General features: G+C 43.0%; 1 protein-coding gene across 4 annotated transcripts in view; it reads left to right on the top strand.

Annotated features, from left to right (window-relative positions):
* LOC126539993 (tRNA-queuosine alpha-mannosyltransferase) overlaps positions 1-19,284 on the top strand; it is a 121,623-nt gene that overhangs the window by 64,950 nt on the left and 37,389 nt on the right. For 3 of the 4 annotated variants that reach the window (XM_055075777.2, XM_055075773.2, XM_055075776.2), the window contains 2 exons: positions 1,750-1,921; positions 6,872-6,942. In XM_055075777.2, the coding sequence (XP_054931752.2) occupies positions 1,750-1,921; positions 6,872-6,942 (243 nt within the window). The remainder of the gene's footprint in view (positions 1-1,749; positions 1,922-6,871; positions 6,943-19,284) is intronic. The other variant, XM_055075774.2, reaches the window with a different exon arrangement.

The raw sequence follows: 19,284 nt of genomic DNA, 5'->3' as shown, positions 1-19,284 counted from the left end.
AACTGGCATAGTGCTAACTAGAGTTACAATTTCACTAGCTAATATATTGGTAAATTCAAATGTATGAGGATTGCAAGGAGGGTATGTAATGTATTGTTTGTGGACAGCCGTAGCCATTAGCTGAGAACCTACTGTGCAAAAATAAGTTCTAAACCTCAAGACGAGCATGTTTAATGATACTCCGAGAGCCTCGAAATCTGGCATAGTGCAAGAGTTTGCAGGTGTTTAAGAACAGAGTTTGTAATATTGCCATATGTAGGTAGTAGGTCGAGGGCAAGAGTGGGTCGAGCCCAAAAGAACAAAGAAGACTGCACGCCCTCCCTGCTTGCGAGCCAACCCCGATGGATGCGCTTTCGAAGAGCCAGCTGCTCTGCGGTTTATTAAAGCCTCATGACAAACTAGTGGAGCTGTTGGCTAGCCCTCGCGGATGTTGCAAACCCCTCCAAGGATCCACAAAACGAATCCAGTGCCAGTCGACACTCCCATGCACCGGGCCAGCCGCAGGGGATTAGGGGACTAGCCCCGGAAGTTGTCAACGCTACGGTTCCCACCACTCCAACCGTTATGACCAGCGCTTCCACTCAACCTGCCTCAACCGGTACAGAGAGCCCAAGGGTTCCGACGACGTTCCATGGCGCAGGGTTCGAAGATGTCGAAGACTGGATGGACATCCACCCAAACATCCACCCAAACGTAGCTAAATGCTACAAAGGAAACCCATATGGGTTCCTCGAAAGAAAAGCTTCACAGTTGAAGAAAAATTCGAACCCGGGACCACCGCCTTTCTGGGGCAGCTGCTCTATTATCTGAGCTAACCAGGCAGCTAGCAGATGGCAGGCGAAGTCGAATTTATCAACAACTCTGAAGCAAAGGCAAGTGTTTAACGTAATAATTTTGTGGAAAGCTGCAAGGTGGAGAGAAGTAATTAATGAAGGGAGAATGAGACATCCACCCAAACATAGCTAAGTGCTACAAAGGAAACCCATACGGGTTCCGGACGTGATAATTCTGCGGAAACCCGCAAGGTGGAGAGAAGCAATGAATGAAGGGAAAATGAGACATCCAGCCAACCGTAGCTAAGTGCTACAAAGGTGCTTCATTTCTCTTCATTAATTACTTCTCTCCACCTTGCGTATTTCCGTGGAATTATTACGTCAAATTCTTGCCTTTGCTTCGAGTTGTTGATAAATTTGACTTTGCCTGCCATCTGCTATCCGCCTGGTTAGCTCAGATGGTAGAGCGGCTGCCCCGGAAAGGTGGTGGTCCCGGGTTCGAGTCCCGGACCAGGACAAATTTTTTTTCAACTACGAAGCTTTTCTTTCGAGGAACCCATATGGGTTTCCTTTGTAGCACTTAGCTATGCTTGGGTGGATGTCTTATTTTCCCTTCAATAATAACTTCTCTCTACCTTGCGGGTTTCTGCAGAATTATTACGTCAAGAAGACTGTACATAAACCGTGCCTCTGTAGTAGTACTACTACGTAATGGTGAACTTGAGCTGTTAGCAGCACCTTACCTTACCTAACCTGTGAGGTAAGTGGTGCACGCACACTGTGAGTTTCTGCTAGTGAACACTCGGTTTTAGTTGTGTCCTGTCTGCCTTAATCTGCTTGGTTCTCATTTTAAGCGCCCTGGTTAAGATGTATAAACTCCAGCGCCCTTCCTTTGTCTGGGTTCCTTATTGTGGTTTCTTTCCTTTTTACTGGTATTTCCTTGCACGATACCATGTGCTATCAACTTTCCCACCAGGCCGTTCTCCATTACCGTGTCCTGCAGCATCCTTGGTCGGAGTCCGGGAGCAGCTGGGAGACCGCATCCGGCAGTGGGGCCCCCTGCCGGACCGAGAGCAATACCTGGCCCTGCTACGCGAGGCTGATGTGGTGGTCTCGACGGCTCACCACGAGTTCTATGGCGTTGCCATGCAAGTTTACCGAGCTTCGGCTTTGGTTTTTCACTTATCCTGAGCACACTTTGTGTTTAAGAGACCTAGATGAGCTAGTTCGCTGCTGGCTTGATGAAACATGGTTAAATCGGTGCATGGAAGGACAATTCTTTCCTTGTCCTGTCCTTTCACATGCCTATTTAACTGTGTTTTGTTCTTTGTGTTGCCTCAGGCAGGTAGGCTAGGTTGTTCTGGATCATGGACGAGCAGTTGCGCTGCATAGTTCTAACGAGACAAACTCCATCACATTCACTTGACAGTGCACAAACTAGCAACTGTTTTATCTGCCTTCACAAGGCGCATATATATAAGTGTGTGTGTCCACAAAGAACAAGCAAGAAAAGGAAACACCACCATTAGTTTGACTTCAGTTAATCCACTTTTTTGGCTAATTAAATCCTGACCAATTTCTGATTCTAGGCTATTTTGATCCTGAAATTGGATTTCCCCAGATAAGTTGAACATGTCAGTGCAGATGCACATGACCCCAATGATGACCTCAGTAGTGGCAGTGTCTTTCTTGGTGATGCTTAGGGTAGAGCGAATGTATCAAACATACCTAGTCTTCCGTCGAAAATGCATATTCTTGGCCTGCTCTAGGCAGATATTCAAATGGAGTTGGTACTTCACCATGAATGATTTAGGTATTTTTTTCCAAAAAAATGGGTATGAAATTAATCTGCATGGTTTAATTGGATACGAAATGAAATCCGCTATCTCAGCGTTTGCCTCCCATCAGAGCCAGCCTCATTACTATGGCAACAGAACAAGCTCTCAGGTAGAACGACAATGATGCACCACTTTCAGTCTTTGGTCACGAAGGCTCATTCAAAATACCAAGGTATTTTATGTGTTAACATAATGAAAACAATTTTTGTCACATGTTTCTCGCATTCTGGAGAATTGCACACAGTGGTGTAGAAACGAGGGGGGGGGGGGGAGGCGGAGGCACGGGCCCCAGGTGCCAGTTGAAGGGTAGGGCGTGTCGTATATGTCTGATGACTCCCCTCTTTCTGCCAGCTTGACTGGGCATAAATGGTAAAGAATGCTCTGGTAACCAGCAGCTCAAGTTCTCATACCCAATGTACCAGATATGTATTGCCGCAGAATTGTCAGCTGTAGCTTTATCAACATCCTACGTAATAATTGCACGAATCTACAGGCTAAAAAATTTATTCGCCAAGTGGTCGCTAAACTGCTCGCCTTAGCGTAACGTTTCATGTACGGTGCGCTCGTGCTTGGAGTGGGCATCGCTAAACATAGTCTAGCGATGTGGCTCTTGGATCCCTCTTCCATTCAGTCTGCGCTATTTTAAAAGAGGATATCTTAAATAACTGCTTAATTTGTGATTATAGCGGAAACATTGCATTCCGGGAATTGAGGACCCAAAGTCATATTGATAGCTCAACAAGAACTTCTTCTCCAAACAAAATCGTACTGGGTGCTAGAGCCTGCAGTACTTTGGCATTGCCCAGTATGGCGGTACCGAAAGCAATATGAAATAGACTTCAGGGTGTCCACCAACCGGGAAAATCGGGAATTCTCAGGGATATTGAATAGTCTAGAAATATTCAGGGAAAATTCAGGGAATTTGTGTTTCTATCATGGAAAATTGGCTGTACTTTTATTGAGAGGGAATGAAAGTCACGCTAATGCTGGCCCAAGTAACAGAGAGGAATCGTAACGAATCGTCTTCGACGCTGTGGCTGGAGGAGTTTCCAGTGTACAAACCGATGTGCACCAGCTGATTTTCTGGACACCCGATTTTTTGGACATACCTGACAATGCGGACAGCTTCGTGGCACCACCACATACCCCATAGAGTCAATGTACAAGATCTATGTTCGATTCGCCTGCAGCACCTGAACCAGCAGGCAAATCAAATGGACCTAAGAACGTCTGAAATTTCGGATGCGAGAACCCTTCGGCATCCTATTTTCTGGATTTTTCGCTGTGACCGCAGGTCCAAAACGGCATTAATCAAAGCCAACACCACCGTTTTGATTATCTCGCCGCCTAGAACCGGCGCTCTCATACGTAGATCTGGTGCCAGCCGTTGCCACCACCGCGACAATGCGAGACCTAGCGCTGCTTCGACGTTCGCTATTAAGGGTCTGTTTGATTCGGTCGCACCACTTGAACCCAGTTCACGGTGGTTCACGCCGAGTTCCACACTTTTGCAGCGCGCCAGTTCAGTGGTGCAGCTGGTGCAACATCAACAAGTGTAAAAGCATGCGAATATCTCGACGGGGCCACACTATTAGGAGCGAGTATTTTCTTGACGGCATCTGACTAGATCCTGTGACATCATACAATTAGTTCGGCATCCACATCAGTTCTGATCTTTCTTGGTGCATACATGTTACCTATGTTACTAACAACGCAAACGGCATGCTGGGATACTTGCGACGAAATTTTTTCCTAGCACTGTCGCCTGTGAAACTACATCTATATAAAACTCTTTGTTCGCCCTAAATTAGATTGTGCATGCGCTATCTGGGATCCCAAAAACACCACACTTTCAGAAATTGTTGAATCCACCCAGAATCCTGCAGCATGTTTCATTCTATCAAAGTGCTCTCAGCATGCCCGCGTATCATCAGTGAAAGCAACACTTGCCTTACCTGAACTATCTTTGCTCCATAAATGCTCTCACTTTTCATTGTTCCACAAAATGTATAAATATAGTGCGATGTTAAAAGACATTCTTTTTTCTGCTCCCATCTAAGTATCATCGTTTTCAGATCATAACTATAAAGTTGGTGTGCATCTTGTCGGACTAATTTCTACAGCGAATCTTTAATTCCAAAGACTAGCAAAGAATGGAACCACCTTCCTGCTTCCATCGCCGCCATTGCCGACATCCACAACTTCAAGACTGTCATTCATGAAACCTTTTGCTAACTTGTTTTTTTTTACTTGTTATAACTGTATTTTTTCTCTCTTTGCTGTGCAAATATTTTTAACCACCACTCCTTCCTGTAATGCCCTCGGGCCTTGGAAGCGTGCTAAATAAATATCTGCCTTTTGAACGTCGCTATAGGAAATGACAAATAAAGCTTCAGCTTTGATTGATATTGGGAACAAATATTGGGAATAACTCGGAAGCAATATTTTTTGTGACTTGTATGGGAACTAACTAGCACATGTAGTGCAGTCATATCTGGTTTCCTGGATGATCTCGTTTTGTTCTTGCAACTAGCCCAGACTTTCTCGTTTGAGTGCCTGGATAATAGCTCTAGCTTTTGGCTCAAGGTCACGTGAAGGTCGCCGACAGCGGGAGCTAAAAGCATTTCATGCTTAATAACTGTGCACACAGCGGGTATGGCGACTGCTGACCATCGACCAAAAGTGAATAAATTAAGACATTTCAAAAGTGGTTGTCATTGCTCAAGCACAATCTGCGAGACTCTTATTATGTCGCATATAGCTGAAGAAACAAAAGTCCTCCACAGATTACCTCTACGAATGACCTCTGCAGATGTTAAATAAACCTAACTTCATAAATACAGTGTGTCGCTACCTTGCTCGAACGCTAATCGCAATACCACCGACAGCTGTCATGAGACGAGTTCTGCAGTAATTTTTTAGCGCTTCCCGTTATTGCTTCGTCATACTGTCATCATGACGCCATCGTCATCATACACTCTTCATAATCCCATCATCCTTGCGTCATCATCATTATATTGCCTGTATTTAGAGCAATCACTTTGTACAGGTTTTGTCCCTTGTGTTCTGCAACTATGGGTTCTAATAAAAGCAAGTAGGAGCAACACAGCTTGTCTTATGTGTGGAATTGTTATGCAAATGACTTTTGCTTTGCTGGGGTTGAATAATATTTATTTATTTAAAATACCAAACTGGCCCTATGGGGCATTGTGTAAGGGGGGCTACAAAATCAAGGCATAAAATTAAAAAAAAGAGTAATCAGCCTTCTGAAGTCTAGTACAAACGATACGCCTCAATGCAGGGCTCATCAACATTACTACAAAGATCAAAACATGAAAAAGGAAAAACTGAAATAATAAAACGCCACAAAGGCACACTTCAAGCAAAATACATGAGTAAAATTTAACGTAAGGAACTAATACTAGAAAGTAAAATACAGGAAAATGAACAGATCAAGGAGTACAATGCTTCAAGGGATATTTTGAGAGAAAGACGCAAAAAAGTAATAATATATTCAGGGCATACAAGTGAACATGTGACGCAGCATAATATACCAATTCATAAGAGCGTGATAGCAATGCATCAATAGAAATAAAGACATGGCAGGAAGTTCAAAGTACATTGCCAAGTACAAGAAACGAGATAAAGTGGCTTGTAAGTGCTATTATGAAAAATGTTCGTGTAGGAGATGACGAAATTATTCTTGATCTGACTCGGAAGCAATGTGATCAGGCAGATTGTTCCACAAGCGAGTGGCCGTAGGGAGTGCGGAAAAGTTAAAAGCATGTGTCGTACCGTACGTGCGCGCAATACTTAAGGGGTTATTTAGTCGGCGAGACATGTTTGAGGCGATCTGGATATGTAGTATCGACTGTGTGGCATTATAAACATATTTGTGAAACAAGGATAACAGAGCGATATTACGGCAAAGAACTAAAGGCTGGAGGGAATGATCGAGTTTCATTTGCGTTACGCTGGAGTGGTGGCTATAATTACATGAGATGAAACAGGCAGCTCGGTTGTATTGGATGTATTTAATTGCAATATATCCAATCAAAAATGTTGTCTTGCATACATGTCACTGCCTTCTCATGTGACCTATCATCAGCATACAAATAGGAAGACAATGCATTCAGGTGTAGATATTGACAAGCTCATTAAGGGTTGCCTTTGACATTGCCTATTTTTACATCTTTAAAAGCAGTTTGAAAAAGCTACCTTGCACAAAAAGTGGCTGCCGCTCACTTGAATTATGTGCAGGTTGGAAGCAAGCCTGCTCGGCTGCTACCCACTGTGCCCAAATCGGCTGGTCTACCCAGAGATCTATCCTCGTGAGTACTGTTCCTCTCTTCGCATTGCTTCAGCACTAATAACATGAAGCTTCCACAGAATTGTTGTTTGTGTTGCCATGCCCAGTTCATGCAGGTTCATCTGTATTTGCCTCTGACTTGAGAAATAAAGACTATGATGGAAAAGTGCCAGGACTATCTGTTTGTTTATTTATTTATTTATTATACAGTCCCACATTCACTCAGAGTGCATTACAGTGGGAGGGGGGGGGAATAATACGAACGTAAAACAGTGGTAATTAAGGTTACATAACAAAAAACACGGTGATGAATAATTCAGTGCAGGCAGCATAACTATCTCCAAAACAAAAAAGGAAAATGAAAGTAAGAGGACTATATGTACATAAGTGCATATATACACATACATGAGCATACATAAATATATAAACACGAAAACTAAAAAATCAAACGTGAGCAAATGCGAAAAAGAAAATATCAGAACACATGAACTGATCACATGTCAAGCAGTTCATTGAAGAAGGCTGAATTTGATGTTTTAAAAACGGTGTCCTCAGGCAGAGCATTCCATTCATTCATGGTTTTTGGAAAAAAAGAATACTTTAACAAGTTCGTTCTTGACTTCATTGGCCTTGCTTTTAATGTGTGTTCATGGTGATGGGATATGTAATGCGGGTTAAGCATGTATTTTGATTTATTAATGCCAGTATTGTTGTAAAAGACCTTATGAAAAAATTTGACACACAACGCCGGCGTTCGGCGAACGTCGAAAGCGCTAGGCGTATTTTCATTTCTGTTCTAAGATGTATTTAAGGTTGTCCTGATAAGAGTGCCATATTGTGCACGCATACTCAAAAATAGGCCTTAAGTATGTCGTGTATAATAACTTCTTGATTTCCAGAGGACAGAGGTGAAAATTTCGAGCCAAGAACATTAGTGTGTTATTCCCTTTTGCGGCAATCTCAGCAATGTGATCCTGCCAAGTAAGATCGCTTGAGAAGTGAACGCCGAGGTACTTGGCCCCTGTTACGCTCGCAATGGTTGAATTATTCAGCCTGTAAGAACGGGAAACGTCAGTTTTTTTTTCTAGAAAAGCACACGTAGTTGCATTTTGATTTATTTAGTGTCATGCACCAAGTGGCACACCAGTTCTAAATTCTATTAAGGTCTTCTTGAAGGATTTTGCTGTCACTTGGATTGTTTATCGAGTGGTAAACAACGCAGTCATCTGCTTACAATCGTAGGTTCAACTGGATGTTTTTAGCAATATCGTTAATAAAAATATGAAATAATAACGGGCCCAGAACAGACCCCTGCGATACTCCGGATGTGACTGGAACAGCTGATAAGCAACATCCATTTACCACTGTTATGTGTCTGCTATTTATGAAGTAGTTAATTACAGTTCATTAGGTCAGTGGGAATTTTTAAATGCCCAAGTTTGTGTATTATACAATCGTGTCGAACCCGATCAAATGCTTTTTTGAAATCTAAAAACAAACAGTCAATGCTAGTACAGTAATACCTCGTTAACTCGAACTCGCATATTTAAAAAAATTGGCTAATTCAAAATTTTCTGCAGCACCGTACCATTTCCTATACGTCCCATGTATTTGTTTCACTTTATCTCGAAGTATTTTTCGACCAAACTGCAGATTTCTTGAAATCTTGAATGAGAGTGGAACGAAAATTCCGCTGCCGGACTGTTTCATAAGATTTGCGCGATGCTGCCACACCTAAAGTTCCTCGGTTTATTTTCTCTTTTAGCCACACCTACCACAAAGCTGATGCATTCCCTGAACATGAAGCCGGAGCCTAGTAGCATATAAACTTTGTCAAGCAGCCCTATGGCATGTCATGTGACCTCTGTGCTGGAGCCAGTGGATCAAGGTGTGATTGAAGAGCTGTTGTTGAAGAGCTGCTAAGTAGTGATTTTTGTTTAAAGAACTTGATTTTTCACGGCAATTTGCGCAACTTTACTTATCTCGAAAATCTGCTTATCTCGAAATTTTTCCTGGTTTGTACTACTTCGGGTTAATGGGGTATTACTGTACCTTGATTTAATGCAGTTGTTATGTCAAAAGAAAATTGCGTTAACTGTGTGTCGCAAGAAAATCTGGCGCAAAAACTGTCCTGTTCTGCGTAAAAGAAGGCTTTGCAAATTCAGGTGCCTTATTAGGTCATTGTATACGATGTGTTCCATAATTTTCGAAGCGCCACATAGGAGAGAAATTGGGCGATACTGTTCCAAGTTATTTTTTGCTCCTTTCTTATGGACAGGAACCACATGATCAAATTTCCATTCGTCCGGCATGATTCTTTCAGATAATGACGTCATATACACTGTAAGAAGATTGCTAAGAGAGCTAGCACATTCTTTCAGCACGCGATTGGGTATGCCGTCAGGACCTGTCGCTTTGTGTCTAGGCTGGTAAGGATTTGAAAAATATCATGAATTGATACAGTGATGTCGGGCATTTCCCGAAGAACTGTGGCGCATGCTGGTAAAGGAATATTGTTCATCGCTGAATTAGCAGAAAAGGTGGACCTGAAATAGTTGCTGAAACCAGTGGCTTTCAATTCATCATTTGTTATCGTGCCATTGTCAGACGTGATGCACTGTATACCAATTTTCTCTTTCCTGGTTTTTTTGTCAAGCTTCCATTTAATTTTCTTGTTGTTTCCAATCTTTGCATCTAAAGTACTGAAAAAATGACGCTTTGCTTCACTAATTTTCGATTTACAAATTTGCTGGACAGAAAATAATTTTTCAAAAGTGACTGGCATTTTGCATTTCCTGAGGTTCTAAGGAGTTGACAGATTTCAGGGGTGATCCATGGTATATCTTTCCGACGTTTGGCAGTTAGAAATGTTGATGGTATATGCTCCGAAATTAGTACAAGTATTTTATCTTTCAGTACGCTCCAAGCAATGTTAACATCTTTTTCTGAGCAAACCTCTGAGAAAGCTGGAAGAAAATCAGTTAATTCACTGTTCATTGCTCTATAGTTTCCTTGATCGTAAAAGTATGTCAGTTTTGGAGTAAGCCGAGCTCTATTTTGGTGTGGATAAGAAATGCTGGTTAAAACGACAGCATGGTCTCTGATATCGGGAACACAGATAGGCGGAGACACCAGATCAGCTTAATTTGTGAAGAAGAGATCGAGGGTGTTGGATGACAGAGCAGTAACTCTGGTTGGGGACTCGACGCACTGAGTAAGGCACAAGCTACTTGTGAGGTCCAACAATGCAGAATGTAACAATGAGTTTGATAAATTGGTCAGCAGGTTCATGTGTTATATGTGTGTGAGTTAATAAAGTTGTACAGTGTGAGTGTTACCTGTCAGTAGCAGCCTTCCCTGGTCTATTCGCGATATCCAAGGCTGATGACGAAAAACTTTATTGAATCTAATGCACATGTTCGAGCCTATGTGAAACGTTTTATGAAATGCTATACAGTTGAACCCACGTATAACGATCTGAGATATAACTATTTATCGGTTATAACAACCACATTTCACTGTATTTACAATTTTCCGACCCTGCCTCATGCAACTGTGCACAGATATAATGAATGGTTTCACAAGCCGCGAGGGAAGTCACTTGCTTTCAACGCATTCAGGCATGCTAGGGTAACCATGCTTTCAAGGCATGTCTCTAGCATGCTTCAAGGCAAGGCACAACATCGGCTGTGGCCTCCGCAACAGCATGCGCCGGTGCTATGGTGGAAGCCACAATGGTGGCACATTAGTTTTTGCGTAGTTCTCCATGCAGCATCGCATACAATCGGCAACTCCAGAATCCATTACTTGTGATCCAAATAAACAAGGATGGCTACAACATCCATGTTCAAGGCAGCTCTTTCACTTGGTGCTGCGCTCATGCATTTCTCATTCGTGACGTCAAATCAAGGTGTTTGTTAAAGCCAAAACGGTCCTTGCGGCTGATTATCTTATTTTGATTGGTCTCAAGGATTTCTGCTACGAAACTGCAAAAATCATTGTGCTGTGTGTGCCAACGTCTGGCCTGCCCAGCAAGTTTCACCAGATATATTTTGCAAAGACAAAGAGCCTTTCAAGCGAACCGGAGGTTTAAAAAATGGTGGTGTTTGTGTGTAACGGGCCTAAAAAATGTGCAAGCACTTGTTCACCGCGTTGCTTCACTGGTACAAGTTTGGTACTCGACTGTTTTCGACCTTCACAGGCAACTCCGCACGGCAACTCATGCTGCAGTATATCACATATAGCACCTCCCAATATATAGGCAGTAATGTCTGTCTTGCTTTCAGAAGCTGCACTGCAGATTCTGCACTGTAACATTAAGAAAAAACCATCCAAAGAAAGGTGCACACAGGAAACATACAAGAAGACAGGAAAGAGGCTGGTTTTATCTTAATGCATTGCACCAACTAGCCCAACAGCGCGTTTTACTATAAGTCTGTAACATTACCTGGTCAGTGTATTTTGGTATAAAAGCAAATGAGAGTTCCATGTGTGAGTTGGGGCTACACCTTTCTTTTTATAGTAAGCTGATATGTGTGATAAGGTCGTCTGTGTTTGATGAATGGTGCTTGTTCACGCTTGCAGTACATAGTGTTCGTGGTAGGGCTCGGGCGCTTGCCAACACAGCAGACGCCCGCTGCCCGTAGAAATTTTCAAACCCTAGTGAAACACGAGAAGTGAGTAACAACCAGTCAGACCGAGCTGAGTTTCCTCCAAAAGGTTTCCAAAATTTAGCGAAGATATTCTTTTGGGCAAAGTCACTCGTATTAGCATAAATTCATGACTTGGAAGCGAATTGAACCAGTTGTAATGGAATGTAAGTGTGTGTGCACTGTGTTGGAAAGCAAACTAGCGGCACTGTGCGCAGGTCGAACACTCCAAAGCTGGAATGAGCACTGTTCGCTGCTGCTTTTAAATTTCTTAGGAGCAAATAAACTGTCAACTCAACGCGTTGAATTAGAAAACAGCATCTTCCACTTGCACCACTAAACTAAAGCATGCTATGAAAGCAATATGCTGCCCTGTGGTGAGGGTTTGAGTGTCAAAATTGCAGAAATAGTTGTGCTGTGCATGCAAACATCCGGCCTGCCCAGTGAGCCGCACAAGACCACGTTAAAGAGCCTTTCAAGCGAGCCAGAGGTAAAAAAAAAATGGAGGTGTTTGTGCGTATCAGGCCTCCAAAAGGTGCAAGAACTTGTTCACGGGATTGCTCCACTGCTAAAGGTATGATACTTGACCGTTTCCGACCTTCATGGGCAACTCCACACTGAGACTCGTGTTGCGGTATATCACATATAGCATCTCAGAATGTATAGGCAGTAATGCCTGTCGTACTTTCGGAAGCTATATACGGATATTGTGCACTGATAGAATGAAGCTAAAAGCTGTAACGTTACATGGTCGGTGTGTCTGTATAAAAACAAATGAGATCTCTGTTTGTGAGTTAAAAAATTATGGGGTTTTTGTGCCAAAATCATTATCTGGTTATGAGGCATGCCTTAGTAGAGGACTCCGGAAATTTCGACCATCTGAGGTTCTTTAACGTGCACCTAAATCTAGGTACATGCGTGTTATTGCATTTTGCCCCCATCGGAATGCGGCTGCCATGGCCGGGATTCGATCCCACGACCTCGTGCAAAGCAGCCCAACACCATAGCCACCCGTTTGTGAGTTGGGGTGCAACTTCTTTTTATAGTTAGCTGACATGGGTGTCCAAGTCCAACCACTGGCACTTCTCTGTGCTCACAGTACACTGTGTTCAAGGTAAGGCACAGGCTTGGGAATACAGCAGACACCTGCTGCCCGTAGAAATTCTCAAACTCGGCGAAACATGAAAAGGGAATAACAACCAATCAAACTAAGTTGATTTGCCTCCAACAGGTTTCAAGAATTTAGCGAAGATTTTCTTTCGGGCAAAGTCACTTGTATTAGTGTAAATGCATGACTTGGAAGCAAACCGAACCAGTTGTAATGGAATGTTGGTGTGTGCACCATTGTGTGTGCACCACATTGAATGAGAAAACAGCACCTTCTGCTTGTACTGCGAAACTAAAGCATGCTAGGAAAACAATGTGTCACTTCGTGGCCTAACATGTTTCATGATCAACATCAGACATTCTGAGGCAGTTGTCATTCCTACTACTGTGCCTGTAGACAAAAATACATTAGCAGGAATATTCTTGCTGCTTAAAGCAATAGTAACACTAATGCTCACTAGCTAGTGGGCGCACCGAGATGCGGATAATCCAGGATCAGGTTTGAAGCGAAAGGGGGCATCCTGTCACGGCAAGCGCTGAATGCCTCGTTGTTCTCAAATCGTCATGCTGCCACCATTCACAAGCCCAAAAATGAAGAAAAGGCCGATGTCGAAAAACTTTTGCTGTGTGCTATCATGCGTGTCATCATGGTGGAAAGCCAGCATGGTATGATTTCATCGTTTCTAGAAAAAAGCAGATGACGTGCTTCGGAGAGCGACTTGGTTAAGAAACTACCACATGGGGAAAAGGTGTCTGATAATATACAAGTGTCAAAGCGCTTCACTCGGGTCGACTTCTTTATTCCAAGCAGGTAGACCATTCATTCTTTATGTTTATTTTAAATATCCCGTTGGCATTTCGAATTGTGGAGGGTACTTTGTTGAGGCAAGCGCTTTGGTAAATTATTGTGATGTACTCTTGTCTGCAGGCATGGTAGCAGGAATGATAACTGCCTCAGAAGGTCTGAAGTTGATCATGACGCATGCTATGCTGCGAAGTGACATATCGCTTTCACAGCACGCTTTAGTTTTGCAGTACAAGCAGAAGGTGCTGTTTTCTCATTCAATGCAGTGATCTGCCAGTTTATTTGCTCACAAAAAATTTAGAAGCAACAGCAAACAGCGCTCTTTCCACCTGTGCACAGTGTGGCTAGTTTGCTTTCCGACACTGTGCACACACTAACATTCCATTACAACTGGTTGAGTTCGCTTCCAAGTCATGCATTTACACTAATACAAGTGACTTTGCCCAAAAAAAAATCTTCGCTAAATTTTTGAAAACCTGTTAGAGGAAACTCAACTTAGATCGATTGGTTGTTACCTAATCACTTTTCATGTTTCACTGTGTTTGAGAATTTCTATGGGCGGCAGGTGTCTGCTGTGTTCCTGAGCCCGTGCCCTACCTCAAACACTGCGTACTGCGAGCACGGAGAAGCGCCAGTGGTTGGACTTGGACGCCCGTATCAGCTAACTATAAAAAGAAGTTGCACCCTGACTCAGAAACGGAACTCTCACTTTCTTTTTTAACCCAAGACACACCGACCAAGTAATTTTACAGTTTTTAGCTTCATTCTATCAGTGCACAATATCTGTATATAGCTTCCAAAAGCACAACAGACGTTACTGCCTATACATTCTGAGATGCTATATGTGATATACCGCAACACGAGTCTCAGTGTGGAGTTGCCCATGAAGGTCAGAAACGGTCAAGTATCATACCTTTAGCAGTTAAGCAACCCCGTGAACAAGGCCTGCTACGCACAAACACCTCCATTTTTTAAACCTCTGGCTTGCTTGAAAGGCTCTTTGTCTTTAAAGTGGTCTGATGTGGCTCGCTGGGCAGGCTGGACGCACAGCACAGCTATTCCTGCAATTTCGTCACTCAAATCCTTGAGACCGATCAGAATAAGGTGATTGGCTGCAATTATTATTTTGGCTTCCGTAAAAGATCTATTCGATGCCACAAAAAAGTAACATGACCACAGCACCAAGTGAAAGAGCCACCATTAACCTAGATATCATAGCCATTTTTGTTTATTTGGACGGTGTTGCCAGCTCAAGTAGCAGATTCTGGAGTTGCCAATCAACGAACAAAACCAAATGAAGCTTAATGTACATCACTGTAACTTATTAAAGCGCCTGCCTAGACAAAGCACACTCCGCAATTTGAAATGCGAGAAAGATGTTGAAAGCAATGTTCTGCGCACCGGGAAGAAAGAAGTCCTGAATGAAGTGTTTCCCTTTTTCCAAATGTGAAGTTTCTCATTCAAGTCGCTGTCCGGAGCGCGTCGTCTGCTTCTTTCACGAAAAGATGAAATCATGCATTGATGTCTTTCCACCGTGATGACACCCATAATGGTACACAACAAGTCTTTCGACGTCCATATTTTTTCATTTTTGGGCTTGTGTGCAGCTGCATCACGACGATTTGAGAACTACGAGGCATTCAGCACAAGTTATGATAGGATGCCCTCTTCCACTTCAAGCTTGAACCTGGATTGGCTGTTTCTTGGTGCGGCCACTAGGGGGCGAGCATTTAGTTGGAGTCACATAAGGTGGTGCGTGGAATCTGGAAAGGAGTCGTGGTGCCAGCACTGTTGTTTGCAAATGCGATTCTGTGCCTAAAATTGGATATTTTGTCGGGATTGGAAGTTAGCCAAAAATCGGTGAGCCGGTTGGCTTTGGGAGCCCATATGGCAAAACCACAAATGAGGCAGTGCAAGGTAACAAATGGGTTGGGCTTCATTTGAAGTCGGACAAGCGAAGAGCAAAATTAGTTTTGAAGATGGATCAAAATAAATTTGTGGCTAAAGTGCACAAGTATCTGTACCTAAAAAGTGTGGACACAGAACAGAGGAAGAAGTCAAGGAAGTTGGCAACCAAGTATCGGGTAATTGAAAGTGTAGATAGACAACCAGGAGTAATCAGAAGGAAAGTGAGATAAACAGAGACTGCAAATTGGATGCAAAGAATGGAAATTAAAAAGACCATGGAGATTAACAAGAATTGGAAATAAGAAATTAGAAGGGAAAATCTTTACAATAAAATGAAGGGAAGTGCCACGCTATTTGAGACTCGAGCTGGTTGCCTAAGCACAAGTACATACCAAAGCAAACATTCACAATTAGTTGAGGCATGTGTATGCTGCAGCAAAACCATTCAGCGCATCCTGATTGGAATGCGGTGGCATTCACCCAGGCAGACCAGTACGTAATGTACAACTTCCAGAAGCGCTTCGGTTTAAAGTAGGTGGAAATACCAACTGGTCAGCAGTCAAGACAAGGAAGAGGTGTTTAGAGTATAGGTGGAAAAAAAAAGCAGGGAAGAGACTGATATGACCGGGTCCATTACAGGCATCGGCAGTGGTACAAGGTAGATAGAGAAGATTAAAGAAATGTATACACAAGACTGCTTGAAAGAAAAGCATTGAGCAGCTCAGACCTCGAAATTCAGATGTGGGTAGTCCAGCAAGCCCGTGAGGCTGCGTTGAGGCAGGGCCTTGACGTTCCCCCGTGGGAGACCTGAGCCCGGGTCGCGTTAAACCTTGCCGGACGTACAAGAAAGTTGTATCCATCCATCCATCCATAGCATACCTGAGTAACTCAAGCGGGATAGGTGACGATTTCCCCCGCATTGTTTCAAAGGGGATGGCAATAAATCATCATCATCATCATCATCATCATCATCATCATAGCCATAGCTGCACTCTCGTTTGAAGTCGGCAAACATTACTGTTACTACACCATTATCGGGAGATCGGGGTTCATCAAAGCTTTGTTTACGTCATTGCCAATAAACATGGTGATGGTATTCAACCTTTCAAACCTCTTACTTTTTCGAGGAAAATAACAAAATGCGCAAGTTGGTTCCTCTCGGCATGCGTGCAGCTGACGCTGCAGCTGTTATGGCAAGCCTGTATGCCACAGCAGTTTCTGCTTCCAGCCAACTAGAATGCTTCACTATCATCTACTCCTGTCCTGCTGATAGCTAAATGTATAACAAGCTCTTGAAGAAAAAATGGCCACTGCGCTCACAGTATTCAAATGACATATGATTGGAACCAGCCGGGCACCATTTTTAATGAAAACGTTCAGGTAGATGCGGTAAAGTGTCAGGAACAGAAAGTAAAATACTAAAAATACTATTTTCGGGCCCAGATGGTGTAGAATTGTAACTGCCGCTGATAGCTTCGGTGACATTAATTTTTGCTTGTTTTGAAGGGCAAGTCCACTTATAATCTCGTGCGAACAAAATTGGAATATGCTTCACGGATTTGGAACCTGCGACAAGCTTATATTCAAGACGCTCTTGAGTCACTTCAAAACCGTGCCACTAGATTCATTCATCGTTCGTATTCTTATGATGTAAGTGTGTCATCACTAAAATTAGAATCTAATTTACCCCTTCTCTCATGTCGCTGCCGTATCGCCAGTGTTTCTTTATTCTATAAACTTTTTATTAGCTCAATGGGTATCCTGCCATACATTGTTCCACCAACGCGCATATCTAATCGCACTGGTCATCCTCTTCAAGTCGCGGGCCCACGTGCATGCACCGTTACCTTTTCTACATCATTTTTTTCTCATACAGCTGCTGACTGGAATGGCCTTCCGGGCGACACCGCTGCCATCTCTTGTCCATCCACCTTCATAGAAAGCGTCACCAATCGTCACCTTTCCCCACCTTTCCCCATAGATTAACACATGTAGTTTAGAAGAACTTGTTGTTGGGTGAGTTGGTAGATATTAGCGAACATTGTTTAACTGCGTGAACAAACGAACCACAAAGACAGCATGGGACATGGACGGGCGCAGACTTGCAACTAATGTTTATTCCACAACGACCACATATAAGTACACCCCCAACATACACCACTGCGCGTGCGCGAACAAAGGCAAGATAAAAGAAAAGTAAAACCTTGTATAAGCAAAACGCGACCTACCTATGCTCGTCAATAAACCTCATCTCACTGTTGTGTAAATAAACTGACGTGTCACTGACACATTCTTGTCCCTTCTTTCTAATATGGTACACCTCGAGTAGCTCTCTGGTTCGGCTATCTCGGCAGCAGCACAAAATCTTTACTTCCTTCATGATCGGCTTGCACATGCACGCCAAGCAGTGGACAGGCAGGTGCCCATTCATTTTATTTCTAATTGACAATTCAACGGGTTCAACTGTACAACTAAATGCAGTGCGTACAGTTTTCTTTTTTTATCCTCTGCTATGTGTAAGCAATTTTAGTGTCTGTTTAATCTCATGCAGTGTTTATGCACTTTTACAACAAGTGTCAAAATGCAAACACCAAATAAGATGGATGTAATGTTGCAGCAAGGCCACAAACAGCTTAAGTTTTTCAAAAGGCAATGCAGCTCACACTTTAAAAAGTTACTGGCCATGAAAGACACAGACAATTACATACAGGAAACATGCTTTTTTGATAAGTGCTAAGCTTATAACACCCTTTTCTCCTTTCATTTCATTTTATTACCTTAAAGACCCCATTTGGGGTATTACATAAGGGGTGGTTAACATGTGGACATAAAAAAAGGCAGATGTTACATTGAAATACAAGTTTGAACAGTTTCTAGAAATTGTGAATGACATGGGTGATGGCAGCAACATTGAAAGGTAGGTCATTCTAGTCTTTGGCAGCTTGAGGAAAAAAAGAAGATTGAAAAATGACCGTTCGAGAACGAGAAACTTGGAGTTAAGGGCTGGTGCGCTGTGACATGCATGAAGATGATGGCGTGATGTAAGGTGGGCGGTTTAGCGAGCTGTAAAAAAATTTGGGATAACGAGAGAGCATGGCGATACAGCGATGAAAAGCAAGAAATGTCAAGCTAGATTCTGCCTTTAAGTGTGAAATGCTGATGTTATATGAATGTGAAGAATCTATGAATCTGGTCGCACGATTCTGAACTGACTCGAGTGCATTGATGATATATGTTTGATGAGGGTTCCAGATGGCGGCGGCATATTCCAGTTGTGGTCTGACGAATTATTTGTATGCGAGTAGTTTGACGTGCTGTGGAGCATGACGAAGATGATGCTTCATGAACCCGAGGGTCTTGTTCGCTGACGAAATTACGTTAGTCACATGCGCATTCCAGGAAAGGTCGTGGGACAAGGTTACGCCTAAGTACTTATAGGCTAGAACTGATTCTACTGGGGTGTTTGCAATTGTGTGAGTAGAGAGATAAGGACAACAACGGCGGGAAATCGAAATAAATTTGCACTTCTTAGGCTTCAAGGTCATTTGCCAACGGTTGCACCAGTCATGCACACTATTAAGGTCATTCTGGAGAGATGTTTGGTCAGAGATGCTGGTCACAGTACGATAAATCATATAGTAGTCGTCAGCGAACATGCGAATAGGACAAGATACATGCAGCGGAAGATCGTTAATGTATGCTAGGAAAAGAAGCGGTCCTAAGACTGGGCCTTGAGGGACACGTGAAGTGACAGGGAGGGGTTCAGAGGAGAAGTTATTGACAAGGTGACAAGGACAAACTGGGAATGATTAGTGAGGAATTATGTTATCCATTGTACTACGTGAGGGTCCAAGTTCAATCTGGATAATTTTATTAGCAAGCGGTTATGAGGCAC

This window comes from Dermacentor andersoni, chromosome 2 (genome assembly GCF_023375885.2).
Source record: "Dermacentor andersoni chromosome 2, qqDerAnde1_hic_scaffold, whole genome shotgun sequence".
NCBI lineage: Eukaryota > Metazoa > Arthropoda > Arachnida > Ixodida > Ixodidae > Dermacentor > Dermacentor andersoni.
The sequence above is the reverse complement of the archived record's forward strand: the minus strand, read 5'-3'. Positions and strand labels throughout refer to the sequence as shown.